General features: G+C 41.2%; 1 protein-coding gene across 1 annotated transcript; it reads left to right on the top strand.

The window, feature by feature from the left end:
• The first annotated feature begins 350 nt into the window (after positions 1-350).
• LOC148191317 (protein CLT2, chloroplastic-like) lies at positions 351-13,746 on the top strand. Its single transcript, XM_088101367.1, has 11 exons — positions 351-810; positions 928-1,073; positions 1,955-1,992; positions 8,627-8,742; positions 9,537-9,564; positions 9,844-9,951; positions 10,029-10,064; positions 10,202-10,252; positions 12,284-12,395; positions 12,989-13,114; positions 13,237-13,746. Exons 1-11 carry the CDS (start codon positions 557-559, stop codon positions 13,392-13,394), a joined length of 1,173 nt encoding a protein of 390 aa, XP_087957493.1. The 5' UTR covers positions 351-556; the 3' UTR covers positions 13,395-13,746.
• Positions 13,747-20,008: the final 6,262 nt, after the last annotated feature.

The raw sequence follows: 20,008 nt of genomic DNA on the forward strand, positions 1-20,008 counted from the left end.
TTCGATTTTGATGATAAATGTTCTCAGGTTTCCTCAGGTAGAGAGCGTCCATAGGTAGTAGCGAGCGTTCATCTTAGTGGCGTTCGGTCTTGATGTTAATTGTTATCAGGTAGCGAGCGTCATTAGGTAGCCTTTCCTCTCGATGATAGTTGTTCTCAAGTAGCTAGTGTTCGGTCTTAATTTGGTACCCTGAGGTTTAGTTTGAATACGTTCGGCCAGTAATTTAGGTGTTCGGCAAAGTGCTCTAGGCGTTCAACCAAGACTCAAAACGTTCGTCCTTATAGTGTTCTGTCTCATAGCGATCGTTATAAGGAATGATCTTTACTGGGTGATGTTGCTCTGAGGTAGCAATCGTTTATGGGGAGTGATCGGCCTTGATATTTGTTCTGAGGTAGCGATCGATTAATAAGTAGTGATCGGTCGTGATGATGCATGTTTCAGGTAGTGATCATTCATAGGTAGTGCTCGGTTTGGATGATGCTTGTCTCAGGTAAGGATCGTTAATAGTTAGTGGTCGTTCGTAGGGAACGTCCGGTCTCGATGATGTTGCCCTCAGATGTCACTGTCTTCGAAGCTACCGTTACACTTTTCCGGCAACGCTCGATTCACTCGCAACCATGTCCACCACCACCCAACCGCACTCAGAATTCGTGCTTCAAACGCAAGTTCATCGGGAAGTGGCACCAACCTCGTCTTATTGAGCTCCACTGTCACCGTTACATCAGCGGTAGCCAATCGCGTGCTTTACAAATTGGCCCTTGTTCCCATGAAAGAATACCCTTTTTTTCTCGTCCAGTTCATAACTTTTGGGTAAACCTCTTTGTCGCTGCTTGTAAATGCATTTGTTTGCTGTTTTAACTCTAGGAGAATCTGTCTTTTTGGGGATTTCTTAGTGCGTTGAACAGTTGTAGTTTTTGTGTAACGTAGGTATGTTGTTATATATTTCTCCATCTTGTATATTCGGTACCGGGCTAGAATAGTAACCGATGAGATGATGGCAATTCCGAAATTGCGTTTTGTCGCCATTGGACTTCTGGAAGCTTTGGGATTGGTTGCTGGAATGTCTGCTGGAGGTACTGACTTTGCTTGTGTTTTAGTCTTTAACCGTGTTTTATTTCCATGCCACTAAGATTTTTATACTTTCAATCAAGCAGAGATGATCTTATAATAGTTACTATAAAGCTCAACAAATTTTCTATACTTGACTGTAGATGCAATGTAAATATTTTTATAATGTCACAGTGTGAATGAAATTAAACTCCTTCTAGTGGTTTTTTAATTGATTAAAAGCTTTTAATGGTGTCTATTGTGTGTTCAGTGTCCTCACCGCACTCCTATTTATAAGACCCATTTTTTTTATAATGTTGAGGGTGTGCGTGTAGAATGACTGCAATTTTAGCCACATTAAAAAAAAAGTTATAAATTAACTTATGTTCTCACATTTCAATGAAGTATTAATTCTTTTCTTCAAATTAATTGGTTTCTATTTCTTATTAAAAATAATATATTTATTGGATAGAGCGAAGCTATTTCAGTAAAATTGTTTAAAAAGGTGATGTAGCTATTGTTGCTCTTAATAGATGTGCAATGCCTTAAAGTGCAGCCATTGTGGAACAGAGGGAGTACCATGGTCGCACATCCCATTGGAGTTGTCTGAGCTTTTGACTAAATAAATAATATGTTAGGTTTTATAGTGTTAATAGTCAGTAATAGAGGAGTGTGAAATGAAAAAAGTGACTGGGACGTTTGAAATCTTTCTAGAGGAAAGAACAAAAGCGGAGGTTACAATTTTTTTGTGATGAGTACTTTGAAAATGAGTTTCCACCTTCTGCCAAGCTACAATGAATTAAAATCAACATCTTTCCATTTTAACTCTGCTCTTAATTTTCTGCCAAACATACCCTTCGTGTTTGTTTTCAATGTTTCTGAAATGAATGTTGATTACCCTCTGCAGCCTTACTTCCTGGACCAGTCATACCCATATTGAATCAGGTATGTGAAATATTTTGAGCAGCCCTTTTCATTGAAGGATGAGAGGGGGTGACAAACAAAAATACATGTTTGTCTTTCTTTAAAATAGTATACATCTGCCGTTTATTTTATGTAGCTGTGGAGTGTACTTTTTTTTTCTGATTTGCATTTGGCATACTTTTGGTAAGGTCTTGTTTGAGAAGATCTTCTTTTGTTTTAGCAGTTAAGATTTGAGAATTTGATTGAAATGATGTACCATTGATTCAGTGTAGTCAATGGTTTCTGAGAAGCATGATGGTTTTTTGTAATATATTCAGAATAGGGGACCTTATAGCACTGATCAATGATTTAAACCGGCAAATTTATTGGTAATAACAATAAATCATAGAGTTGACTTTTATTAACTTGTAGCATCATAGAAACTAAGACTTTTGTTTCTCTGACCAAAGGTTTTCTAAAACCTATCACTCTCATTTTTTGTCTTTCAAAAATATTTTGATACAACCAGCATCTTCCAGTTTACTTTTTCAAGGACAGTCCATTCTTGTTCATGGATTGAGCTGCCCTGTCTCTCACTCTGATGGCATCGCACATAAAGCATTTCATTGCCATATTTATAGTATCACGTAGCAGTCACTTCTAAAGTGTATGTTAGGGGCTGGCGAGTTTACGAGAGAAGAAGATATAGGAGAGAGAAAGAAGGGTTCCGTACGGTAGAGGACAGTGGCCGAACGATTGAAAGGGGGGAGCACGATGACCGAACGATAGAGAAAGAGAAAAAGAGGGCTAAGCGAGTAGAGCGATGACGAGCGAGTGGAAGCAACAACGAGCATTCTATCTGACAGCAGTAGGATAGGCGGGAAACTCAAAGGACGTACTTCAGGATATTATAGAAGTAAATATAGTAAATAAGGATAGAAATATTCTTACCAGATAATTATAATAAATAGGCATAATTACTATTATTCTTTACCTTTTTGGGAAGGAGTAATTAGTATTAATAAAGGAGGAACCTAGGGTTGAGGTAGCTTTTGACAAAGGAGTGTTGTCAGAGAGGTTAGGCTCTCAGGTAACTGACGGAGACCCTGCTCCCAGTTATTGGATGTTTATTGTGATACCAATATTTTCAATTTAATAAAGAGTTTTATTCAGTCAAATACCATTGTTTATTGCCTGTGGGAGTGTGAAAGGTTGTGAGTGGCAAGTTCACGTACTCAGGTACGTAACAATTGGTCTGACCTGCCGGATCGTCAAGGGAGGAAACTGCCGGATCCTAATAGAGACGAGGGAAAATCATCATGGAGGGAAGAGTGAATGTCATTTAAGGAAGATTGGTGGTCATAGAAATCTCCATGGGAGGACTGGAGGCAGCAGTCCAGGAACTGGTGAAGGTGATAGGAGAGCGAGGTCGACGACATGAGGGAAATCCTGATGGAAGTCAGGGTTCTGTCAACGGGAGAAGGAATGAGGAGGACGAGAGAGAAGGTAGCGGGCTAGATGGGGGTACCCGAGAGGAGCAACCGTATTGGAGGAGAAGGGTAGACTTACCCTTCTTCGAAGGCAGCGATCCTTTGAATTGGATCTATAGAGCGGACAAATTCTTTGAACTGCAAGGAGTGCCGGAGGAAGAAAAGCTGCACCTAGCCTACATCAGCATGGAGGGAATCGCGGGACACTGGTTCAGGTTTTGGAGGGAGAAGGCCAGGAACCGCTCGTGGGCCGGATTAAAGGAGTCGTTGGTGAACCGTTTCGGAGGCAGAAGCCGGGGAACGATCTTCGAGAGACTGGCGGCCTGTAAACAATCAGGGACCGTGGAAGAATACATCCAAGAATTCGAAGTGTTGGTCGGCCAAGCAGAAAAAATACCTGACGCACAGCTGATGGGATACTTCATGGCAGGATTGCAGGAGGGGATCCGTAATCAACTCCGATTGCTTGACCCGAGGGAATTGATGGACGTAACGAGACTAGCAAAGGACGTGGAAGAGTTCCAAGGGGGCGTAAAGGCTGGAGGAGGAATCATAAGCAAGAGCCAGACGTGGGGAAAACCGAGCGGTTCAGTAATGAGGACGAACGCCAGTCGGCATAATCAGAATCGAACGGGAATCGCAGAGAGGGGGCAGACAGGAGGAAAGGAAGGGATCCCGAGGCGAGAAGGAGAACGAACGTTCTCAAACAACCAAGAAAGGAACGTGCGGGATTTACCGTACGCTGAATATGTCAAACGAAGGGAAGAAGGGAGGTGTTTCAGGTGTGGGGGACCGTTCGGTCCAGGCCATCGTTGTCCGGAAAGGAGTCTTCGATGCTGATATTGGCCGAAGACGAGAAATCAAGCGGGGAAGAAGAAGCTGAGACCGAACTCGACCAAATGGAGCTATCGGCATTCTCGACAGGAGGGCTCACCCAGCCCAGAACGATGAAATTGCATGGACAGATAGGAACGAAACAGGTACTGATTTTGATTGACAGTGGCGCCAGCCACAACTTCATAAGGAAAGAATTGGTAGAGGAACTGGCACTACCCGTAGTAGATACACCACCCTATAGGGTGAGTTTGGGAGATGGGCAGAGAAAGGAGACGAGGGGTTGTTGTGAAGAAGTAATGATTCGCATGGGAGAAGCGGTGATCACCGAACGGTTCCACCTATTTGAACTGGGCGGAGTTGACGTGATACTGGGGGTAGAATGGCTGGCTAAGCTGGGAGAAGTAACATTAAACTGGGGCACGCTAACCATGGTGTTCGGTCAAGTAGGGAGGAACATGACCATTAAAGGAGATCCTACTTTAACTCGGAGAGTGGTGGAACCCGAAGCATTGTTCAAAATGAAAGAAGTAGAGGTCTGGTTGCTAGTGTGGGAGCTTGGGGAGACAGAAAAGGACGAGGAAAGAAAACCGTACGGTCGAGAGAAGGACCGTTCGGTCCGGAGATGACAAAGAAGCAGACGCATGACATGACTCGAATTTTGGATCAGCACGCGAGCGTATTTCACGAACCGAGCGGACTCCCGCCAGATAGGGGCATGGTTCATCAAATTCCATTAAAAGAGAGTACGGATCCCGTGAATGTAAGGTTGTACCATTACCCCCATGTGATGAAGGGGGAGATTGAGAAACAGGTGGCCGAAATGCTAAAACGGGCGTCATAAGGTCGAGCAATAGTCCATATTCGAGTCCAGTAATATTAGTGAAGAAGAAGGATGGCAGCTGGAGATTTTGTGTGGATTATAGGGCCCTTAACCAAGCCACGGTACCCGATAAATTCCCTATCCCACTGATAGAGGAATTGTTAGACGACTGAGAGGGGCCAAATATTTCTCAAAGGTGGATTTGAAGTCAGACTACCACCAGATCCGAATGGGAGATGGAGACATAGAGAAAACGGCCTTCCGGACGCACCAGGGTCACTACGAATTCATGGTTATGCCATTCGGCCTCACCAACGCGCCAGCCACATTCCAGAGTGCAATGAACAGCCTGCTGCAGCCTTATTTGCGGAAATTCGTACTGGTGTTCTTTGATGATATATTGGTGTATAGCCGATCCTGGGAGGAGCACTTAGAGCATGTGGGGACGGTGCTAAGGGAACTCGTGACCAATAGGTGGGTGGCCAACCGAAAGAAATGTGAGTTCGGCAAAACTCAAATAGGATATTTGGGTCATCGGATATCCGCGAGGGGTGTAGAAATGGACGAAAAAAAAAGTAAGGGCCGTGATAGACTGGGAAAAACCTAAGACAGTGAAGGCCTTGAGGGGATTTCTGGGTTTGACAGGATACTATAGGAGGTTTGTGAAGGATTATGGGAAGATTGCCAAACCCTTGACCGACCTTCTTAAAAAGGGGGAGTTTGCATGGACGGAGCAAGCCGAGGAAGCTATGTCAAGGTTAAAGAAGGCCATCACTACTGCACCGGTGCTGGTTCTACCTAATTTTGACCAGCCTTTCCACATTGAGTGTGATGCATCGGGAAGAGGGATAGGAGCGATACTCATGCAAATAAAGAAACCCATAGCTTTCTTTAGTAAAGCGTTATCCGAGGGGTCACTGAGTAAATCGATATATGAGAAGGAATTAATGGCATTGGTTTTAGCCATACAACACTGGAGGCCCTACCTCTTGGGACAACGGTTTGTGGTTCACACCGATCAAAGGAGCCTGAAGTACCTTTTGGAGCAGCGTATCACCACTCAGAATCAGCAGAATTGGATTGCGAAGCTCCTGGGTTATGACTTTGAAATTGTGTACAAATCAGGTGTCACCAACAAGGTAGCAGACGCCCTATCACGGAAGGAAGAGGATGATCCGCAGGAAGAAAAGGAATTGAGGGTTGTGGCCCGACCTTACTGGCAAGACTTCAGGGAGATTCTGGAAGAAGTTGAGGCAGATGAAGAGTTAAAGAAGGTGATAGAAGATTTGAGAAAAGATCCCAACTCACATCCCTCGTTCACTCTGGAACACGAGAGGTTACACTATAAGGGGAGGCTTGTGCTGTCTGGCCGATCGGCCTGGGTACCCAAATTGATAGCCGAGTTTCATACCACGCAAACAGGAGGACACTCAGGGGTATATCGGACTTATCGCAAGGTGGCACAATCTCTTTATTGGGTAGGAATGAAGAAAGCCGTAACTGACTTTGTCGCAAGCTGCCTGGTATGTCAACAACATAAATATCTGTCATCCTCTCCGCAAGGGTTGTTGCAACCTTTACCCATACCCAACGCCATTTGGGAGGAGATAAGCATGGATTTTATCGTTAAGTTGCCCAAGTCCCACGGGTATGATGCTGTGCTGGTAGTGGTAGACCGCCTCAGCAAATACGGACACTTCATACTACTGAAACATCCCTATTCCGCTCGGACCGTAGCTGAAGTGTTTGTAAAAGAGATTGTCCGGTTGCATGGGGTGCCAATATCTATCGTGAGTGACCGGGATCCACTGTTCCTGAGTAATTTTTGGAAGGAGTTGTTTAAATTACAAGGAACTCAACTGAAGATGAGCACCGCCTATCATCCTGAATCCGATGGACAGACTGAGGTCGTGAATAGGGTATTAGAGGGTTATCTGAGATGCTTCTGCTCAGAACAACCAAAGGAATGGAGCATAGTACTACCCTGGGCGGAATATTGGTATAATACTAGCTATCAAGAGTCGGCGAGATGCACCCCATTTGAAACAGTATATGGGAGGTCTCCTCCCTCCCTGCACAGGTTCGTTCCGGGGAAACCTTAGTGGAAGCCGTCGGCCAGGAGTTACAGACGAGGGATGAGGCACTCAGCCAGCTAAAACTCCATCTAGCCAGGGCTCAAGAATTAATGGTGAGGCAGGTCGACAAGGCAAGGAGACCATCCAATGTGGAGGTAGGAGATTGGGTGTATCTAAAGATCAGACCCCACCGACAGACATCGATGCCGTCCATACTGCATTCTAAACTAGCCGCTCGGTATTTTGGACCTTTCCTGGTCATACAGCAGATAGGAGAAGTGGCATTTAAGTTGCAACTACCCGAAGCCGCGCGGATACATCCAATGTTCCATGTGTCGCAATTAAAGAAGGCCGTGGGGGAGAACAGGGTGGAAAAAGAGTTACCCATAGACTTAGAGATGGAGGGACCGTCTCCCTAGCTGATCAGAGTTCTGGATCAAAGGCAGGTGCAACAAGGAGAGGACGAATGACAGGAATTGTTGATCGAATGGCAAGAGGGAGGGCCGGACGGGGCAACATGGGAAGATGCCATAACCATCCGAGATCAATATCCGGACTTCAACCTTGAGGGCAAGGTTGATCTTCAGGAGGTGGGCAATGTTAGGGGCTGGCGAGTTTACGAGAGAAGAAGATATAGGAGAGAGAAAGAAGGGTTCCGTACGGTAGAGGACAGTGGCCGAACGGTTGAAAGGGGGGAGCACGATGACCGAACGATAGGGGGAAGAGAAAAAGAGGGCTAAGCGAGTAGAGCGATGACAAGCGAGTGGAAGCAACAACGAGCGTTCTATCTGACAGCAGTAGGATAGGCGGGAAACTCAAAGGACGTACTTCAGGATATTATAGAAGTAAATATAGTAAATAAGGATAGAAATATTCTTACCAGATAATTATAATAAATAGGCATAATTACTATTATTCTTTACCTTTTTCGGAAGGAGTAATTAGTATTAATAAAGGAGGAACCTAGGGTTGAGGTAGCTTTTGATAAAGGACTGTTGTCAGAGAGGTTAGGCTCTCAGGTAACTGACGGAGACCCTGCTCCCAGTTATTGGATGTTTATTGTGATACCAATATTTTCAATTTAATAAAGAGTTTTATTCAGTCAAATACCATTGTTTATTGCCTGTGGGAGTGTGAAAGGTTGTGAGTGGCAAGTTCACGTACTCAGGTACGTAACAGTGTAGGAGGCTTATTATTTTTAAACTTATTCAGTATGTTCTGATGGCATGGCTACATTTGTGGTTTGTGCTCTGGGCCTGTCCTTTTATTCCAACTAAGAAGGAAGAGAATGATAATATTGCTGTAAAATCTGGTATCTTCTCCCATTCATCACTGGTGGCTATTTGTGACTTATGCATTGGCTGAGACTTTATTATTACATACGTTATTTTAATGCATCATTATGTGTAATATTGATTTCTCAAAATCCAGTTTATGAATTCTTCTTTTTGCAGACATTTTTGGTTTGGCAGCTAATGTTTTCCAGCCTTCTCTTGAAAAGAAAGTACACAATCAATCAATTGATTGGGTGTTTACTTGTAGCCTCCGGTGTCATAGTGGCTATTACAAGGTAATTTGACTTTATAATACAGAGAAATTCAATATTCCGTATCTGTACTCTCCAATATTCAGTTTCTCATGCCGAGGTCACTAATCAGGTCAGATTCCCATGTGAATCAAGTATTCCCAAAAGTGTGCAGTGATGAACTTTGATAAAAGATATTGACTTGAAAATATCAGTTGAAAAAAAAATGAAGGACCTGTCATTGTATTCCCTTAGATATATGTGTAACATCAATTTGGGCCTCTAAAGGACCGATTGGTGTCCCATTTTTTGTTGAGCTGAAATAGTTTACTTTTTAAATAATAGACTAGTTACTTGTGATCAGTTTATAATTGTTATAAACAGAAAGAATTTCACTATGTACATTATCTCCTTTGGTGTAAAATATTGTAAGTTTATTATCCCTTTTTTGGTCTGAAGGGGTACATAATTGTGGGAAAGTTACCAAATTTCTTGGCAAAATATTTCCATTTTAGGAATGGTTAACCACTCATTGAATTGATTAACCACCAAAACAATTTCTTTAAATTTGAAATATTTATATCAAAGCTTCATTTGTTCTAACCTTCTGAGTAATATTGTTCCATGTAAAACTTTAAGCATGCTTTCATTAAAACGTTAAGCAGCCTAGGTCAGTAGCTGCTTGTAATAGTCTGTAGAAGCTCAAAAGCTGTGATGTTTGTCATACATTTTTTGTTGTGCTTGTTGGGGTAAAATTCTCATGCTAGTTGATAGGAAATTCCTTTTTTCACTTCAAATGGAATGGCTCCCATCTAATAATTTGTTTCCCATCACTGCAGTGGCTCTGGTAGGGATTCGGGAAGGAATTCCTAACAAGCTCTCTCTCTATCTCAAACACAACAATCAAGAACTTGTAAAGAAGGAATAGTATGAATGGTATTCACAACAATGAATCAAGAATACACTGTATCTTAGGAGCTTAACCTCCTTTACCTGGTGCTAAGACCGGTCAACACATACAAACTACACAACTCGCTAACTGAAACAATAAAAGGTCCTAATATATAGGCCTTTTCCCGGCCCCTCACTTAACTGATTAACAGTTAAGTGTTCTGTTTCCCTTTTCTTCTTTCCTATACTCTCTAAGTCCTAACAGGCTCAAATGCTGGTCAAATGCTCTCTGATATTCAGTTCTTTTGGCCAGCATTGATGATAATTTCATGTGCTTTTCAAGCTTTGGCTTCTGTAATCAAGGTTAATCAATAACAGCTGTTGACTTTTAGTTAATCCTTCTTGGGGAACATTATAATCAATGTTTTCTTGTATGTCAGGAGTATATTTTCATTGACTCAGCTACTCGATTAAAGGTATGCTTTCCTTTACCTTTTTTTTGGGTGGGGGTTGGGGAAGGTGGTATATAAGGATATAAGGTCACGGGACTACATATTCCATTAACATTTTATTCATGGGCATGATTTGGTGTCCCTTACATGTTCACATGCAGCACAAGTCACTGGACATATTTGTGGTCAATTCGTTTGGATCTGGCTTTCAGGTACATCTTGCAACATAAATTGCAATGAACTAAGTGTACCTTTCAAATTCTGCAAATGGCGTTTATTTCCAGTATTTTGTTAGCTTTTTCTTTCTTCATCACTGATTTCTTATTAGTTGCTTTGCTTCCTCTTGTAATTGAATAATGACTGTGAAACAACTTACATGAGTTCAAATTATTTGCTTGCTTTCTATCTTTTTATATGATTTCAAAATGTATTGCTCTTTTTTGTCCCCAACAAACGGCAAACACTAACTGTTAGAATACTTGGATTGTTGTAGTCTTATGAATCTTATTATATTAGAGTATTGTAAGCTATTTGTGTACTAGTTGTAGTACATGTGAACTTGCCCTAAAATGTTAGTATCTGGTTATATTTTATATAATAAATCTCAGGAATTTTCAGGGCCATGTTTGTTAAATATTCTTTTTCCTTCATCCAAAACAAAACATATAATGGTAAAAGAACATGAAGGAAACATTAGCTAATATTTGTCTTATAGGTAAGAGTTATATTGCTAATTCTAGAGATTTGAATTCACTATCCCAAAAACATTTCTTATAGGTAAGAGTTATATTGCTAATTCTAGAGATTTGAATTCACTATCCCAAAAACATTGAATATCTTTCTTACAAAAGATATATACAATAATCCCAAAGTTCCATTCTTCAGTTCCCAATACTAACAATGCACCATGAATTACATTAAAGCATGAGTTGCTGCCATTTGCTTCTGTCCACGATGAAATAGACATGAACAAGAACGACTAAGTATTCTTATTCATTTATTTTAAAGTTCTGGACTCTGCTTGACCTGCCTTTTCTTTTCATCTATTTTCTGTGCATTAGTCATATACATTTTGACTGAGGGTTTATGTGGATTGTATTAAATCAGAAGAAAAGTCATTTGATTCTATCCAAAGTTTGTTTGTTTTAGTTAAAGTGGTTTGCATCGGATCAAGCTTTTGGTATTATTAGGAGGCCGTAAATAAATCCGCAGAATACCCAATAGATTTTGTAAAAGTAATTCAAAGTGTTCGTCACATTCGTCATAATATATAAACTTTAGATTCAGATTATAAAACATTAGTCAAATCAATATTAAAATTTCTAAATACGGTAATTTAAGAATTAAATAAATAAACGTATATAGATGCACAAGTTAAGTTTTTTGGTTTGGATAAGATGAAATTTTAAAATTGGAACAGAATACCGATCCAATCCAAATGAAAAAGCTCATTTTCTTTTTATTTAATTCATTTTACTGTCTGTATTCAGTTGGATTGGTATATGAACATCTCTAACCTTAATCAAAATAGAGACTATCTAAACCGAAGGAAAAGTTGGCTTTCTTTCTTTTAGTTCCTTTTTTACTGTATGTATTGGATTGGTTTATATGCACACCTCTAACTTCGATAAAAATGAAAAAAAAAACAGACAGGGACGATAAAAATGAAAAAAATAAATAAATAAAAACAGACTTTATATCCAATCCAATGGAAAAGTTGGTTTTCTATTTTAGTTCAATTTTTTCTGTCTGAATTCATTTGGATTAGTTTGTGCACATCTCTAATTTTTATCAAAATGGAGATGTGATACTCTGTCAGCTTTCGATACTTGGCAGTGTGTTTTTCTTCTTCTGAAGTTTTCATAAGCAGCCCTCCTTCATTTTAGGGTGGAAGAGCTAATTTGAAACTTATTTGGGTATAACTTATAATATAAGCATATAGGTGTTTTGGAGAATTTATGAGATGATAGGTTCATAAGCTGTTTTTCAATTTATGACAACAAACTTCTAGAATAGCTCCTGAAAACTGATTATTCCTATTTCTTCTTCAATTGTAAGTACAACTTACACCTAAATGTTTACGTAATAAATACTTATTTATTAGGTCCTTACTTGAGTTGTTTATTGGCAAGGCAATTTTCCTAATGGTTATTGGCGCAAGTTCCAGATAGTCTCTTGTTTATGTTTATTAATTGATTAATTATTGAAAGGTACATTTATGGTTTACGTGATATTTGTTGTAGGCTCTTTTCGTATTTCTGTCTCTGCCTTTACTTTCAAAATTGAAAGGCATACCATTTGCTGAACTTCCTTCATATTTTAAAAGCGGTGCCGGTTGTTTTCTAGGTAAACCAGGTAAGATCTAATAAATTGGTAGCAATGCAATTATACATATATATCCTCACGTGGTTTTCTAGTACTTGTCTGCGTTTCTTATTACACCTTCTGTTGTTAAAACACTATCAAGATTAGTTACTATGTGTATGTATGATTATTTTCCTGGGTTTATGACCTTGAATTTTCAAAATTGCATTAATAAATAAAATAACAAGGGCAAGTTTTAATTAATGGTATGGAATTTGAAGTGGGTCTATATGTCATTGGGTTTTCTTATCTCGATGGGTAGATCTTGTGGCTATCACAAGGTTCATGTCATATTCGATACCTTACCTTTTATGTACTAGGATTATAGATGCTTTTGGTCCTTCAGGTAAAAGGCCGAATAGTATATAAGCAATGATTTAACCCCGTCTATAACTAGATTACTTGGAGTTTAGTTATTTCTAACATTTTTATATAAAACAATTAAAACTCATAATTGTAAGAAATCAATAAATTTATATATAGTTTTTGTCTTGTACCCTTTAGATGATTTTGAACCTTGGTTTAACTTTCTTTTGTGTTTAAGTTTTAATATAATGTGTATTCCTCTTCAATTTCTGGCTTAGGTTGTGATGGCGCTCCCCTACTTCCACTGCTTTACATAATTACCAATTTGGCATTCAACATATCCCTCCTTAATGCAGTAAAAACTTCTTCTGCAGTTGTATCTTCTCTTCTAGTAATGTTGTCAGGTACTCGTTATCATTGCATCTCACTCTTCTTTGTTGCATTCTAAACTATGAATCGTAAGGTCTTTTGTACCTCAGGTTTTCTTAATAGTTTTTTAGCTTACGTTTGCTTATGATTTTTGCAGTGCCTATATCTGTTTATATTCTTTCTCTACCATTACCATATCTTCCCGAGGGAACAAGCTTGAGCCCATTTTTTTTGCTTGGCTGTGGAATTCTTCTGTGTGGTCTCTTACTGTACAACACATCTCGACCTGTGAGGAACAGCTCTGAAGTGGACTGAAACCGTCCCAGTTCTGAGGATGAACTATCGGCTGGGCACCCTGCCCAAAAGAATATCAGCAGCCTCCAGGTACTACTGTTCACGGTGAAATATATTTTCTCCAACGTGCTCGAATTATACATACTCACTATCCTTGCGATTATTCTTTTGAGCCGAAAATTTGTTCGGTTTCCACTTTTGAGTGTCACTTAGTTGCTTTATGATGGCTGACTTCCTCGTTCTTCCACTGGATTATTGTAACTTAAGATTATGCATATATCTCTCATCACTTGTTCTGGTATATTTTCATGTATATTAATACATAATGTAAAACCCTATATAATTAGCAATAATAATTCTGTGTTAAATCAAATTAATGCACACTATAATCAATGCTTATCTCATTAAAGCCCACTTCAAATCTGCTAAATCCCTCTGCTGTGCACTGAAAACCGTGCCACATCATTCTCTGAAACACGCACCACGTCACACACTCAGTGCATTAAAAACGCACCAAGCGCTGCATGCACGCATGCCACTTGTCACGTTGGAAGTTTCGGAAGTCAGAGTGGAGGTGCAGGTGTCCGAAAGTGAGACGCTCATTCGTCTGGAATTGGAAGGAACAAAAGTGATCTTCGAAAACCCTTCCGCTCACCTGCACCATTCATCTTCTTCCTCAGAATCTAAAACCTCCATTTTTCTCCAACTTCTCTCTAAGAACCTTCATCTTCTCTCTACCATTACTCATTTCTTTCAACTCCAATCAACTTTCTGAAACCGTAGGAACGTTCACGGCGTCGTGAGCTTTCACTGGAACCGAACATATTAGAATTCTGCATCCGGTAAGCTTTCAAACCCTAGAAACCCTTTTCTGAGTTGCATGCGAACTTGATGCAGCTGCATGTTAGAATATACACTAAGTTCTCCTTCGTTCTTTTTGGTTAGAGTTAGTGAAACACTTGAGAATCACGTTGCGGGTAGGAAATTTTGTTTGAACAAGTTAACAAACGTTCGCGTAGGGAGTTCCCTGCTAGACCAGGTAAGGGAAGCTTATATGTTTAATTTATACTGTATGTTATATGTTCTGATTTGCATGTATGATAAATCTGAAGTTTGAGCTGTTATGGAAGATTACTGATATCTGATATGATTTCTGGTTTTGGTTGATCTGTCATGAACAAGCACTGTTTGTATGTATTATATATGTGTTGATTTTGATTGAAATGCATGTTGATTTGGTTACATATGAATGGAGTATGGTTATTGTATAGTTGGAATGATTAAAATGTTGAGATCTATATGATGATGATATTTAAGGTGAATTAAATCTGGAATGAAAGTTATAAAGTTTATAAATTTGAAATCTGGAAAATTCTGTTAAGGTTGAAAAATCTGAAACTTTAAATCTTCCCTTTGATAAATGACGCTCGTCATCGTACGGTCATAGACCGCTCGGTTTTCCTTAAAATAACTAGAATGGGATTCCTTCATTTGGAAAGAATTCTGCTCGTGAACGAGCGTCCCCAATTGAATGTCTGAGCGTTCGTGCAGCTTAGATGTTTATAAATATTTGAAACTTTATAAATAAGTAACGCTCGGTCTTATACTGAGCGTTCGTCCTAAAGAGCGCTCAATTCCATATTGAGCGTTCGTCCTAAAGAGCGCTCGGTTCCATATTGAGCGTTCGTCCTAAAGAGCGCTCGGCCTTTTGCCAAGCGTTCGTCATGATTTGTGCTCGGTCATATACCGAGCGTTCGCTTTAATAAAGAGTTCGGTCTTAAACCGAACGTTCGTCATTTTCTTTAATTCCTTACCAAACGTAAATAGCGTTCGTCCAAACATTTGAAAATTTTATATTTTTGCGCGTCCGGTCTTTGACTGGTAACCTGTTCCTTTCGAATCCAAAGTTCCTTATATACTCAATTATTCTCTTTAATGTCTATTCATCTAAATTGAGATAATCTGACTCCTTATTATTTAAAAATATTCTAGAGTTGATCTTTTATTCTGAAGTCCTTATGATTTTAATAAGTTCTTTTAAATCCGGTTCTAACGTACGACCTCTTCCTTTTGAAAGTTGAACGTCCGTCTTTTTCAGAGAGTGGAACAAAGAATGAAAATATTATAAACATGAAATGTTAAGATGTTCGAACACTGTATTAATGAATTATACGATTGTGGAATTTGAACGAGCGTTTCAAGGAGGAACGTCTCAGATGTGTTGAATGTGAAATTTGGTAAAGTATGAACCTGGATAAGTTAAGCCTCGCGGTCCATCCTGATATTCCGTGATACTCCTCTTCAAGTAGAAGGGGGTAGTCATGCGTGGGAGTGGCAGGAGGCCCTAGTCCATTGAGTACTTCGGACAGATAGGGTTAACCTCGAGTGGCAGCTGGGAGATTTGATCAGTTACTACACCACTCGGGTGCAAGGACGCTTGTAACTACATGGTTCATACAGTCCGGACGGTCTGTCTTATATACGTATTTCTATGATTGTTATTTGATAAGTTACATGTCGTATATGTGAATTGAAATGTAAATGTATGTGTTGATTGTATAAATTAAATATTATAAGCTTACCCTTGCATTTCCATTGTGTTGTCTACTGTCCATGTACTTTCGTCTTGTCAAAATGCAATGATCATCCGTTGTGGATGTGAGCAGATGGTGGTGCATCCCTTGAGCAAATGCTGGAAGAAGAAAATTTGGATGAAGCTAATCTGGTAGAAGTTGAAGTGAAGGTCGAGCCTTAGAGCGCTCGTTAGAATAGAATTGTAAATGTTATTGTAGTTTGAATGTTCGGCCAAGTATTTTATAAGGCTGTTCGTCTTAATCATCTATCATTCTATTTTGACGCACGTTGTTTTATTTATCTAAGGACGTCCGTTCCAGGTTTTCTCTTGTATGCGTTCTTGAGCGTTCTTTTGTACTGATGCCATTTGGCTTTTAATCCTGAGTAATGCAAAGACTGTTTATGTTACTGTTAATTGTAATTAATTCTCAATTATGGTAATTACTGTATTTTGGGATGTTACATTAGTGGTATCAGAGCAGTTTTGTCCTTTTTAAGGAACACTGTAGGTTATGAGTGCACTACGTTTTGCTGTGTGCTTATTATGTGTTAATGAGTTATTTTTTAACTCTTGAACATTACTAACGCTCGTTTTTCTCTGATCCAGAGAACTAATGGCGCCTAGACTTCCTCCTCCTCCCCAACTGAATGAGTCCGATACGTCCAGCAACACTAGGTTGTTGGAAACCGTGGTTGAAAGGCTGCATCAACAGAACACAACGTTGCTGGAGCAGAACGCCACCCTGATGCAGCAAAACCAAGCTGCTATGCAAGGTTTGGAGGCCTCGCGTGTCAATTCTGAAAACACGCAAAGGCAATTAATGGATATTCTTGCCGCAACTAGAGGTGCGCCTGGAGCATCTTCTTCAAACGCTGTTCAACCGAATGCTGAATGGAGTTTGGAGAGTTTCCTTCAGCATCACCCTGCCAAGTTTAGTGGGAAGGGTCTACCGGACGAAGCTGACCAGTGGCTGGGGGATATGGAGAGAATTTTCAACGCCAAGAGATGTCCGGATGAAAACCGCTTGGCGTATACAGAGTACTTGCTAACTGGAGAGGCGAGCCACTGGTGGGCGAGCGCCAGAGCCATTCTAACAGACGCTCAACAGCCGGTTACTTGGGAAGTGTTCAGGAACAAATTCTATGAAGAGTACTTCCCTGACAGCGTCCGTTTTGCAAAGGAGGTAGAGTTTTTGCAACTCGTTCAAGGTGGTATGTCTGTTTCAGAGTACACCAACAAGTTTAAACACCTTGTCAGATTCAATACAATGGCCACTAGTGAGGAGTGGTAGTGCAGAAAATTTGAGAACGGTCTACGCAGTGATCTGAAGGTTGTGATTTCCAGTTTGTGTATCAGAACGTTTCCTGCTATGGTTGAGAGGGCCAAGGTGTTGGAGAAGAACTTGGCAGAGGCGGAAAGGCACAAGAAACAGCAAACAGTAAGGGGGCCGATTGTCTCAAGGGGAAATGTGAATCAGAGAGGATCTCCTTACGCTCGTCCAGCAGCCAACACGAGTGGATCTCAAGCCTTGGTTCCTGCCGGACAGTCTGGGCAGCAAGGTAGCATTGTATGTTACAAGTGTGGAGGGCCACATTATCGTTCGTCGTGTCCTCAACTAGTTGGAGTAAAATATTGCACTCGGTGTAGGCGAAATGGCCATCTGGAGAACGAGTGCAACATGGGCGGACGCGCAGTAATGAGGCCACCGAACGCTGGGAGAAATCAACAAGGAAGAGGTGGTCGAGCCCAAGCTACTGGACGGGTATATGCAATCACTGGAGCGGAGGCAGCGAGCTCAGGTACGCTCGTCACTGGTACCTGCCTAGTTCATGGAATACCTTGCTGTGTGTTATTTGATTCTGGGGCGACGCACTCCTTCATCTCGAAGGCGTGTGTTGAAAGGCTGGGAATTGTGGAGAGAGATATGCAGTTCCACTTGGTGGTATCAACACCAGCGGCTGGAGAGCTTAGGACATCTACCGTGTGCATTAGATGTCCTATTGTGGTTGAGGGGCATAGCTATAAGGTGAACTTAATCTGTTTACCTTTGAAGGACTTGGAAATAATTCTAGGGATGGATTGGTTGGCTGCCAACCACATTCTCATAGATTGTGGAGCCAAGGAGTTAATTTTTCCTGAAGAAGATGAAGAGGAGTTAAGTGTGACGCTCGGTCAATTGAAAGAGGACATTATGGAGGGCGCGGCTTGTTTCTTGATCATGACGCATGAAGATCGAGAGAATGCGGATGAGAGTTTTGAGCGTTCGTCCATTAAGTGCACTGGAGGACGAACGGTTGTGGACGAATTCCAGGATGTCTTTCCAGAAGAGATCCCTGGACTACCACCTGTGCGTGAGGTTGAATTCACCATTGATCTGGTGACCACAGCAGCCCCTATATCTGTTCAACCATACCGTATGGCGCCTGCAGAGTTGGTTGAACTCAAAAAGCAGATTGAAGAACTGATGGAGAAGCAGCAATTCATAAGGCCGAGCGTATCACCCTGGGGAGCGCCTGTGCTCTTAGTGAAGAAGAAGGATGGCAGCTCTCGGTTATGTATAGACTACAGGCAATTGAACAAGCTGACCATCAAGAACAAATACCCGTTGCCAAGGATTGATGATTTGTTGGATCAACTGCATGGGGCAACGGTGTTCTCTAAGATTGATTTGCGTTCGGGATATCACCAAATCAGGGTGAAGGAGGACGACATCCAGAAGACTGCTTTCAGGTCGCGTTATGGACACTACGAGTATGTAGTGATGCCATTTGGAGTAACGAACGCTCCTGCAGTGTTCATGGATTATATGAACCGCATCTTCCGGCCATACTTGGACAAGTTTGTGGTCGTTTTTATAGATGATATTCTCATCTACTCTAAGACGCAAGCTGAACATGAAGAACACTTGAGGGCAGTGCTGAGCGTGTTGAGGGAAAAGGAGTTGTATGCAAAACTGTCCAAGTGCGAATTCTGGATGAAGGAGGTGCAGTTTCTGGGTCATATTGTGTCCGCTGGAGGGATCTCGGTAGACCCAGCAAAGGTACGAGCGGTTATGGAATGGGAACGTCCGCGTTCAGTCACGGAGGTGAGAAGCTTCGTTGGTCTTGCGGGCTACTATAGGCGTTTCATTGAAGGGTTTTCTAAGATAGTAGCACCACTGACGCAGCTTACAAGGAAAGACCAGCCGTTCGCTTGGACTGACTTGTGCGAGGAGCGTTTCCAAGAGCTGAAAGTGAAGTTGACGAGCGCTCCTGTACTAGTCATTCCGGACACGTCCAAGCCCTTTGAAGTGTACTGTGACGCTTCTCATCAAGGGTTGGGTTGTGTGCTCATGCAAGAGAGGCGGGCGGTAGCGTACGCGTCTCGTCAATTGAAGGTTCATGAGCGTAACTATCCAACACACGACCTGGAATTGGCAGCGGTCGTTTTTGCACTGAAGATTTGGAGGCACTACCTGTACGGATCTACATTCCAAGTCTTCAGTGATCACAAGAGCCTCAAATACTTATTTGATCAGAAGGAATTAAACATGAGGCAGAGGCGTTGGTTAGAATTTTTGAAAGACTATGAGTTTGAGTTGCTCTATCATCCTGGGAAGGCCAATGTAGTGGCGGACGCTCTAAGCAGGAAGACAGTGCATGTCTCGTTAATGATGGTAAAGGAGCTGCACTTAGTGGAGAGTTTCAGGGATCTAAGGTTACAGTTTGAGTTGGAAACGAACAGCATCAAGTGCTGTAACCTTAGAATATCAAGCAATGTATTTGATCGTATCCGGATGAAGCAACGTGAGGATGAGGAGCTGGTGAAGATCTTTGGCGCGCTCGGTTCAGACAAAGCCAAGGAGTTTAATGCTGGGACGGACGGTATGCTACGTTACCTTGGTAGAACGTGCATTCCTAATGATGGAGAGCTGAAGCGGATTATTTTAGAAGAGGCACATCATAGTCGTCTTAGCATACATCCCGGTATGACTAAGATGTACCAAGATCTTAGGCGTTCGTTCTGGTGGCCTGGAATGAAGAGTGATATCGCTCGTTTTGTAGCATCCTGTTTGACGTGT

The sequence above is a fragment of the Vigna umbellata genome, chromosome 11 (genome assembly GCF_029865625.1).
Source record: "Vigna umbellata cultivar VRB3 chromosome 11, Vumbellata_1.0, whole genome shotgun sequence".
Taxonomy (NCBI): Eukaryota; Viridiplantae; Streptophyta; class Magnoliopsida; order Fabales; family Fabaceae; genus Vigna; species Vigna umbellata.